The sequence below is a fragment of the Taudactylus pleione genome, unplaced genomic scaffold (genome assembly GCF_031769625.1).
Source record: "Taudactylus pleione unplaced genomic scaffold, aTauple2 ptg000647l, whole genome shotgun sequence".
Classification (NCBI taxonomy): Eukaryota; Metazoa; Chordata; class Amphibia; order Anura; family Myobatrachidae; genus Taudactylus; species Taudactylus pleione.
In genome coordinates this window covers 1,020,032-1,031,102 of record NW_028285049.1, presented here as the reverse complement: position 1 = coordinate 1,031,102, position 11,071 = coordinate 1,020,032, and the positions used below count along the sequence as shown (strand labels likewise).

General features: G+C 43.3%; 1 protein-coding gene across 2 annotated transcripts in view; it reads left to right on the top strand.

The window, feature by feature from the left end:
- Positions 1–7,700: 7,700 nt before the first annotated feature.
- RICTOR (RPTOR independent companion of MTOR complex 2) overlaps positions 7,701–11,071 on the top strand; it is a 153,517-nt gene continuing 150,146 nt past the window's right edge. For both annotated transcript variants that reach the window (XM_088455256.1, XM_088455255.1), the window contains exon 1: positions 7,701–7,925. In XM_088455256.1, coding sequence (XP_088311382.1) covers positions 7,718–7,925 — 208 coding nt within the window. In that variant the 5' untranslated portion in view covers positions 7,701–7,717. The remainder of the gene's footprint in view (positions 7,926–11,071) is intronic.

The window sequence follows — 11,071 nt, the reverse complement described above, 5'->3', positions numbered from 1 at the left end:
CCAGACCTATATTTACATGCTCTTTGCTAATATTAAAAATGCTAGTACAATGCATGTCAAAATATGCCACTGGGTCTGAGGCCTAAGGGCCTGATTCAGAGCCGGACGCAATTAACGCTCGCTCGTCCAGAAAATAGGGGTGGCTATTCAAATGAACCATTCGCTCTTTGCGGTCTGTTGACGCCTCTATGTCTGAACGAGCGAACAAAACTTGCGGTCGTTTTTTGGGAAACTACGCCCCCTGGCCGCTCGCATCCTACGTCATGTCCGCTATTTATTAGATTAATCGAGTACATCGACCAGGGTATGAACTGCTCGCTATTCTTGTGGTTGGTTTTTGCTACCACAATCTTGCGAGCAGTTCAGGCTATAAAATAACCCAGTGACGTGGTCAATGACGCTGCTGTTTTAATTATGCACACCCATAAAACGCCCGTTTTGACCTTTAAGCACGCCTGCGTTCGGATCTCCACTCCCCGTTTTCAAGCACCTTCCCCTGTTACCACCCACATACGCCTCATTCTGTCACTCAAATTGTCAGGCATTCGCTATTTTGCGAGCACATGAATTTTGACCGCACTGACTGGTTCACGCATGCGTATAACGATCCATACGCATGCGCAGTTGGGCAAACATCGCTCGGAGCGAACGAGCGGCCGCTTACGAGCGGCTCTGAATCAGGCCCTAAGTGTGCATTCACTCTTATTATCGGTTATTTTGCGTATGAGTGAATATACAGCACACAATGGGTCTGATTCAGAGCCGCTCGTAAGCGGCCGCCCGTTCGCTCCGAGCGATGTTTGCCCAACGAGTCAGTGCGGCTGAAAATCGTTTGTTCGCTAAATAGCGAATGCCTGCTATTTTGAGTGACAGAATGGGGCGTATGTGGGTGGTAACAGGGGAAGGTGCTTGAAAACGGGGAGTGGAGATCCGAACGCAGGCGTGCTTAAAGGTCAAAACGGGCGTTTTATGGGTGTGCATAATTAATACAGCAGCGTCATTGACCACGTCACTGGGTTATTTTATAGCCAGAACTGCTCGCAAGATTGCGGTAGCAAAAACCAACCACAAGAATAGCGAGCAGTTCATAAGCTGGTCGATGTACTCAATTAATCTAATAAATAGGGGACATGACGTAGGATGCGAGCGGCCAGGGGGCGTATTTTTTCAAAAAACGACCGCAAGTTTTGTTCGCTCGTTCAGACATAGAGGCGTGAACAGACCGCAAAGAGCGAACGGTTCATTTGAATAGCCACCCCTATTTTCTGGACGAACGACCGCAAATAGCGTCCGGCTCTGAATCAGGCCCAATGTTTGCATGATAATGTTTGACTTTGTTACAGTGCATGGAGTGAGTATGTGTTTATTTTTTCACTTTCAAATATATTTGTGCACTTTATTTACATTTATTTTGTTTCTGCATGATGAGTGGCTAAAGCAGCACTAACACCTAAACAAGTAATCATTTTTGTTCATTACCTTAAAATGGCTGCAGACAGGGGTTGTGAGTGAGAGGACTAATCAGAAGCCCACAATGTCTGTGATTGTAGCTTATATAAGAATAATCATGGGAACACTCACAAGAGAACGAATGTATGCAATATACAGCCCCAAGGGTTCCAAGGTGGTGGACTACAATGCTTTGGGTGGTAGTGCAGCTTTAAAGTTATGTAATTTCAAAATATTTGGGCCCGTATTCAATTTGGAGCGAAAAGCCGTGTTTTTGGCGGAAAAGTTTTTCCGATGACGTCATTTCACCAGGCGGAAAAGTATCGCCGTAATTCAATTTGAAAGACTTTCCGCCTAGGCGGAAAGTCAATGCAATGTGATAGGCGAAAAAGTTTCGCCTATGAATAGCAGGTGGAAAAAAGTGCAGAATTGGGGTTTTGGGGTGCAACGTTGCGGGAACCCCAGTGCAGCCTTCAGACAGTCCTCCAAAGGTAAACTGTGTCAAAAAAAAAAAAAAAAAAACACTTAAGGACAACCCAAAAAATCGCTATAAATTTGGGGGCGATTTTTCACAATTTTTTCAACTTAACTGTAGCAACTTTAAAATATGCTGACCCCCATTTTCAAATACCCCAAATTTGCTGGGATAAGTTATTTTCAGCTAAAAAAACCTCCAGGATACTATTCTGCACCACTTATACAAAAACGGTATTTAGCAGCTATTGAGCCCGTTTAAAAATACCAAATACCTTCAGCAAGCCAAATCGGGGGGGTACCATAGCTAACCCCCATGTCAGAGCATCTTTTGGGGGTGTCAGGCTGATTTCCCCAAATATGACAGCACTTTCTGCTTGTACAAGTTTCGCCTGGTCCCGTTTTCGCCTACTTTCAAATTGAATACGGGGATAAGCGGGCACTCGCGCGATACTTTCCCACCTGCAAAACACGCGATGTAGGTGAAAAGTCTGTGAGGTGAAAAAGTATCGCGGCTCGGCTCAAATTGAATATGGACCATAATTTCCATAACACAAAGTTTATTTCAGGCTGCCTATGTACCTCAAAAAAGATATACTAAAGAGGATTTGGCTGGCCAAAGTGCTTGTTCAAACCCTCCAGAAGTGTGATGTGAGAAGGAAGCTGATATAGAAGACAATGTCACAGTTATGGAAGTTTTCCCCGAAAGCAGCTCTGACCTGAGCTTTCATCTACAGTCAAACAGTCCTTCCCAGGAGGGATCCAAGAGCCTTCCTGATCCAAGAGCCTTCCTGAGCCAGAAGTCATCACAGTAGATGAAAGTTCTGAGTTGGACCCGGTTGAAAAATCCACTAGCCTGGCATCTGTGCTTTCTCCGGCAAGCTCTATTGCAGAAAAAAATTGCATTTGTTGACCAGCATCCTTATCAACCAACTAGCATGGAATGTGAAAACAATCCAATTATAGAGGCAGATTTTTATTACCGGAAAAAAAAAATGGAGACCACGTTAGGTGCTCTTGGCTAACATTTCAGGTTAAAAATGTAAAAATAGAAGCATTTTTCTGCTGGCGTATGGATCGCTTTTTCGGATGCTGCTTCACCATTTGTTAGCGGTTGTACAAATTTTAGACACTGCCATCAAGCAGTAAATAAACACGAATCCTCAAAAAGTAATTGGGATGCTGCTGATGCCTACCTCATGAAGAAGAAGAGCAAAGGCATTGACACATTAATAAATAGGGATCATGCTGAAAAGCGAAAGAAAGAAGTGCGTCAAAATATCGAAGTCATGAAGCGCATATTCGATGTGGTAAAACTTCTTGGGAAACAAGGCTTGCCATTTTGTGCTCATGGAACAAATGAATCTCTGTACAAGCTTAATAACAGTGAGATTAACCATGGGAATTTTTTAGAAACTATCTTACTTTTATTCCATTATGTCCCGTTAAAAAGTCATCTTGAAAAATGCATTCAAGAGAGTGAAAATTGAAAAAAAACGTTTGCAAGAAAGAGGAAAAACTGTAAAACAGACTGTTGGCCGAGGAAGTCTCGTTACTTTTTTTATCATACAAGACAGTAAATAAAGTGGTTATGGCAATTGTCCATCGTATTAAGAAATTTATAGTTTCTGAAATTGGTGCAAGAAGATTTAGCATCCACATTGATTCCACACAAGATGCAGGAATTGTAGACCAAGCAACAATTGTCCTGAGGTATGTGAAAAAAGAAGAGATCCAAGAACGACTCATCTCTGTTCTCCCAGTTACAGATGCAACAGGTCAAGGATTCAATGAGCTATTGATGGCTAATTTTGAAGTGCTTGGACTTGATTATCATAAAATTGCTGGTGAATCATTTGATGGTGCAGCAAATATGAGGAGTTCATATGTAGGTTTACGAGCACAGATTGCTAAAGAAGTTCCAGATTCCATCTACATTTGGTGCTATAGTCACATCCTTAATCTATGCATCTCTGATTGTTGTGACGTACTGGAAGCAAAAAACTTCTTTTGACCTTTAAAATCGCATGGCATCTTTCATTGGAGATTCCCACAAACGAATGAACATATGGGCAGAAAATCTTCGGAAAAGACAGGGCCAAGAGAAGTTTTTACGATTGCAAAAAATTGGTGAGACACGATGGTGGGAAAAGGAGAAGAGAAACAAACTTTGTATTTGGATGCCATTGAGGTTTTATTTTCAATCTCACAATGGGTGATTGTGATTCAAGGGCCACTGCTGAGGCTACAACACTGTTTGAAAAGCTGTGTGAGTTCAAGACCATTGTAACAGCAAATGTATTTATTCCTGTATTTGATGTGATTGGTCCAGTTTCAAAATATTTGCAAACAAGCGGCCTTGACTTCATGGTTGCATGGAAAATGGTTGAAAATGCCATAGGCCAGCTTAACAAAATTGAGTTTCATCAAATCAAAGGCAAGGCTACACAGTTTGCATTAAAAATGAATGATCTGATCAGCAGTAATGAAAACATTTCTTTCCTTGAGATTGAAACTGAGGGTCTCATTCAGACCCGCTCGCGAGCATAGGACGCTCGCAAGCGGGTCGATGGTACCCAAATGCGCATGCGCACGACGGAGGGAGCTCCGTCGTGCGCATGCGCGAGACCCGAATAACGACGGCCAAGCCATCGTTATGGGTCTCGCACTAAAGGGGGCATGCTGTCAATGGTGACTGACAGCACGCCCCCTTTAGTGGGCGTGCCGGGGCGTGGTTGCCAGACAGAGGCGTTCCCATGGGAACGCCTACCGTCTGGGTCCGGCCCCACTGACATCACTAGTGATGTCAGTGGGAGTGATTTTGGCTCTGATAGAGCCAAAATCACTCCAGGGCTTGCGGCAGCGAGACCTTACCGCAGGGTCTCGTCGCAAGCCCGATGGTCGCGATGGTCTTGACCATCGCGACCATCATCATGGACGCTCGCATAAGCTGTGGGTGGTCACCCACAGCTATGCGAGCGTCCAAGAGGCCGATCCATTTTCAGGTAGGAGGGCCCTGATTCAGAGCGAGCGCTCTGGTCAGAGCGTCCGGCTCTGAATCAGGCCCTGAGCTTCCAGTGAGAAGGCTTGCCAGAAAGAAACGAATGGCAGGTGAGGGCTCAGATGAAATGCAATGTTTTCATGTAAAAGTCTACAGACCAATTTTTTATAAAATTTTAGCAAGTCTAACAGAAACAGTTGGTGATTGACACACAGTTCTTGGATGCTCGATTTCTTTGAACATATTCAAAACTTGAAAGGGATCTCTTAAAAGGATTCAGAATTGGCAAAAGTTAATGATGAGTCTCTTATTAGTGAACTTAATAGTTTTGCAAACCTCTTTCCAAAGCTGACAGGGCACTTGGATGAACCGAAAAGACAAGACATACTTCCAAAAGGAGATGGTAGGGATGAAGATGAATGGGGTGTACCTGCTGAAGTAGAGGTTGAAAGAACAAAATGCAACTCTTGTAAAAACTGCTTCCTCTGTCTCACAAATTACTTCTGAAGCACAATCTTTATTCAGCTGCTTATGAAAATCTGTCTATGGCATACGAGTATCTATTGAGTATCTACTGACTCTATCGTTCACGCAAGTGGCATGTGAAAGAGCTTTTAGTAAACTGAAACTCATAAAGACAAGACTGCGTGTTGCGATGTGACAAGACCTGCTTGAAGCACTTATGAACGAGATCTTTTAGAACTAGTTCAATTTAATGATCTGCTGGAAATTGTCCGTGAAAGTTCACCACTGATGAGGTCATTGTTAACTGTGTGAATGACCTTCATTGTTTTAATACATTTAATTCACACTTTTGCTTAATTCTTTTATTTTATGCAAAATACACAATTTAAATAGTTTGCACCTGTATATAATGCATTATGTGAATTATTGTAAAAAAAAAAAAAATCCTTAAACATATTTTTGGCATTATTTATTTATATTGTTTGCAATGTGAAATTTATAATAATAAAGTATATTTGGGATAATTATCACTAGGCCTATTTATTTTCTTATTAAAGATTTAGTATCCCAAACACCTCCATTTAAAGATGCGCCGTTACTTATGGGCCAGTGCCTTGGACTTGTCTCCCAGACTAAAAGTTGCCAGCCAGTCCGTCTGTGGGTCAGGGGGCCAATCAGATTTGATGGACGGGGCTTTGCGCGTAGTGCCCAGGGGCGGAGCTAGGCTGTGTCTCGGCATCAGGTAGGGGAGGCTCTGTGCCATCGGGGGGGGGCTCTGTGCAATCGATGGCAAAAGTGGTTTGAAGTCATCAATGGTCGATTAGCCATCCCTACCTACTACCTTCAATAATGATTGTCGCAGCAAGTTACATGGTCACATAGGCACATCCATCTGGCAGTCATTTCAAAAACTTTCCCCTCAATGCCACCTCAGGATGGCTGGATAACTAACAAGATTCTTTAATTATGTGTGTGCAAATGTTAGATAGGCACTAATATATATATACGATGTAACGTTGGCACTCCAAACAAAATATAGAGCAATTGCTCAGGTGCCCAAATACAGGAAAACAGAAAAACGGCGGCACTCACTGGACCTTTATGAAGAAGACTCCAGACAATACTGTACCGCGGTTTTTCTGTTTTCCTATATATATATATATCCATATTAGTACAGTCCGGCACTCCAAACAACAAGCCACACTACTGCGAAAGGTGCCTTCGCAGAAAATCATATAATATGAAAAGGTGCGGCGCTCGTCTTGTAAAAAATCAATCCACGCATTTAGATAAAGGTCATCAACAATTCAACCGAGTGCAGCACCTTTTGATATTTTATATATTTATATATATATGTAGAAAGGGAAAGGCGGCACTCACAGGTCTGATGAAATGAAAGAATCAAACCTGACAACTGTGTCTGCCTTGTTCAACGTTTCAGTCTCACATGACTTTTATCAAGAACACCTGTTGCATCTGTTATCGTGTTCTTGATAAAAGTCATGTGAGACTGAAATGTTGAACAAGGCAGACACAGTTGTCAAGTTTGATTCTTTCATTTCATCAGACCTGTGAGTGCCGCCTTTCCCTTTCTACATATGTAAGTGGGTGTTCTATTGAACTTCCAGGAAGGCACCAAGGCAAGTAATTTATTTTGCATTTATGTGGAGTGCCAGCCATTTGACTTTTATATATATATATATATATATATATATATATATATATATATATATAAATCAAGTGGTCTTTTTTTTACGCTATAAACAAGCCACTGCACTACAGCTGTAGACAGATGTATGTATGTATCTGTGTGTGTATGGCATCATCAGCATTCAGAATCAGAAGCTCAGCCTCAGAGCACTTGCCAGTAGTTCAGCCTCCACCCATCGCTCACCTCGCACAGGCTGTATCCACGTAAACAAACCCGCCATCTTGACTGAGGGCAGACAAGCCAGACCACAGACGCCCTGATATTTGGAGCGGGTACTACATAACGCTCTCGTATCATGGTTTTCCCCGACTCCCTATGACTCTAGTAGTACAAAAGGCCAGTAATGTGTGGGTCAGGGACTATAGGTCGCATCATGCTCTGCCCAGCGAGTCAGTGTCAGTAACGCTGGTACTGTCAGTGCAGCGGGTGCTGTAGACCCGCCGGCTGCTTAAACCAATGCGAATACGAATTTTCCGTTGGTCCTGGCAACAAGGGCTTCCCTGACCTCTGTGGGGTGAGGAGAACACCTCCCCCCGTGCCCACAACAAACATGGTTGCCGCGGCCTCACACACAGTTTGTGCCCCCTAACATCCACACAGTGTGCTGCTGCGCCGGCATGTTCCTGAGTCAGCGGAGCCCCCCATCCTCCCCCGGAGCCAGTCTCCGCTCCCCGGAGCGCAGCCGCCGCTGCCCGCCCCCCGCCTATCCTCCTCCCCCTCCTCTCGCGGGACGGCCCGAGGTTTCCGGTGTTGTGAATGTCTCCCCACCGCGCAACATGGCGGCCAGCAACCGCGTCCGCTCCCTCCGGCACCTCAAGATTAGAGGTAACCGGGCTCCTCACTGTGGGGGGGATGGAGGTTCCCCGGGACGGGCGGGGGGTGACGGTGAGGAGGAGAAAGGCAGCGACGTGACCGGGCAGAGGCAGCCCAGCCCCCGTCCCATGGGCACCCGGCCTCCCCTCTATACTCCGGCCAGTCACCCCCCAGCGCTGTCCGGCAGTGACAACAGGGACCCCCCCAGCATACACCTATCCCCGGGGGGCATGGTGCTTGTATTACTCCCTCTGTTACCTGCCCAGCCCGCCTGTCCCCTGCCCCTCTCATGGGTTTCAATGAGTTTCATAATCAACCCTGCCTGTCTCTTCTCTCTCTTTTTCTCTCTCTCTCTCTCTCTCTATATATATAAAATTAGATTACAAGTGAATATATATATATATATATATATATATATATATATATATATATATATATATATATAGAGAGAGAGAGAGAGATTCACCCCCTCTCACTTCCTACCTGTATCTAACATCTGCCCGGTAATCTCATTATATATATTACGCCCGTCACATCCTGTATGTATCCGATGTCCACCCTGTAATCTCATTATATATGTATTACGCCCCTCACATCCTGTATGTATTCGATGTCCACCCTGTAATCTCATTATATATGTATTACGCCCCTCACATCCTGTATGTATCTGATGTCCACCCTGTAATCTCATTAGATATGTATTACGCCCCTCACATCCTGTATGTATTCGATGTCCACCCTGTAATCTCATTATATATGTATTACGCCCCTCACATCCTGTATGTATCTGATGTCCACCCTGTAATCTCATTAGATATGTATTACGCCCCTCACATCCTGTATGTATCTTATGTCCACCCTGTAATCTCATTATATATGTATTACGCCCCTCACATCCTGTATGTATCTGATGTCCACCCTGTAATCTCATTATATATGTATTATGCCCCTCACATCCTCCACGTAATGTCATTATTTATGTATTACGCTCATATCCTGTATGTATCCAACGATCACCCTGTAATCTCATTATATACGCCCCTCACATCCTGTATGTATCCGAGATCCACCCTATAATCTCATATATATATATATATATATATATATATATATATATATATATAAACGCCCCTCACACCCTCCATGTATCCTACATCCACCCTGTAATCTCATTATATACAGTCAGGTCCATAAATATTGGGACATTGACAGAATTTTCATATTTTGTCCTCTATTCACCACCACAATGGCTTTGAAATGAAACAAACAAGATGTGATTTAACTGCTGACTTTCAGATTTAATTTGAGGGTAATTACATCCAAATCAGGTGAACGGTGTAGGAATTACAATGGTTTCTATATGTGCCTCCCACTTTTTAAGGGGCCAAAAGTAATGGGACAAAATCCTAAATCTAACTTTCACTTTTTAATACTTTGTTGCAAATCCTTTGCAGGCAATTACAGCCTGAAGTCTGGAACGCATAGACATCACCAGACGCTGGGTTTCATCCCTGCTGATGCTCTGCCAGGCCTCTACTGCAAATGTCTTCAGTTCCTGCTTGTTCTTGGGGCATTTTCCCTTCAGTTTTGTCTTCATCAAGTGAAATGCATGCTCAGTCGGATTCAGGTCAGGGGATTGACTTGGCCATTGCATAACATTCCACTTTTTAGCCTTAAAAAACTCTTTGGTTGCTTTTGCAGTATGCTTCGGGTCATTGTCCATCTGCACTGTGAAGCGCTGTCCAATGAGTTCTGAAGCATTTGACTGAATATGAGCATATAATATTGCCCGAAACACTTCAGAATTAATTCTGCTGCTTTTGTCAGCAGTCACATCATCAATAAATACAAGGGAACCAGTTCCATTGGCAGCCATACATGCCCACGCCATGACACTACCACCACCATGCTTCACTGATGAGGTGGTATGTTTTGGATCATGAGCAGTTCCTTTCCTTCTCTTCTCTTCCCATCGCTCTGGTACAAGTTGATCTTTGTCTCATCTGTCAGTAGGATGTTGTTCCAGAACTGTAATGGCTTTTTTAGATGTTGTTTGGCAAACTCTAATCTGGTCTTCCTGTTTTTGTGGCTCACCAATGGTTTGCATCTTGTGGTGATCCCTCTATATTCACTCTTGTGAAGTCTTCTCTTGATTGTTGACTTTGACACATATACATCTACCTCCTGGAGAGTGTTCTTGATTTGCCCAACTCTTGTGAAGGGGTTTTTCTTCACCATGGAAATAATTCTTTTGTCATCCACCACAGTTGTTTTCCGTGGTCTTCCGGGTCTTTTGGTGTTGCTGAGCTCTCTGGTGCGTTCTTTCTTTTTAAGAATGTTCCAAACAGTTGATTTGGCCACACCTAATGTTTTTGCTATCTCTCTGATGGGTTTGTTTTGATATTTCAGCCTACTGATGGCTTGCTTCACTGACAGTGACAGCTCTTTGGATCTCATATTGAGAGTCGACAGCAACTGATTCCAAATGCAAATATCACACCTAGAATCAACTCCAGACCTTTTAGCTGCTTAATTGATAATGAAATAATGAGGGAATAGCCCACACCTGTCCATGAAATAGCTTTTGAGTTGATAGTCCCATTACTTTTGGCCCCTTAAAAAGTGGGAGGCACATATAGAAACCGTTGTAATTCCTACACTGTTCACCCGATTTGGATGTAATTACCCTCAAATTAAATCTGAAAGTCTGCAGTTAAAGCACATCTTGTTAGTTTCATTTCTAAGCCATTGCGGTGGTGAATAGAGGCCAAAATCTGAAAATTCTGTCAATGTCCCAATATTTATGGACCTGACTGTATATATTACGCCCCTCGCATCCTCCATGTAATCTCATTCTATGTTTTACACCCCTCACATCCTTTATCTGTCATCCAGACTGTAATCTCATTATATATGTATTACGCCCCTCACATCCTGTATGTATCCGAGATCCACCCTATAATTTCATTATATATATATATAACGCCCCTCACACCCTCCATGTATCCTACATCCACCCTGTAATTTCATTATATATATATTACGCCCCTCGCATCCTCCATTTATCCTACATCCACCCTGTAATCTCATTGTGTTTTACACCCCTCACATCCTTTATGTATCTGTCATCCAGACTGTAATCTCATTATATATGTATT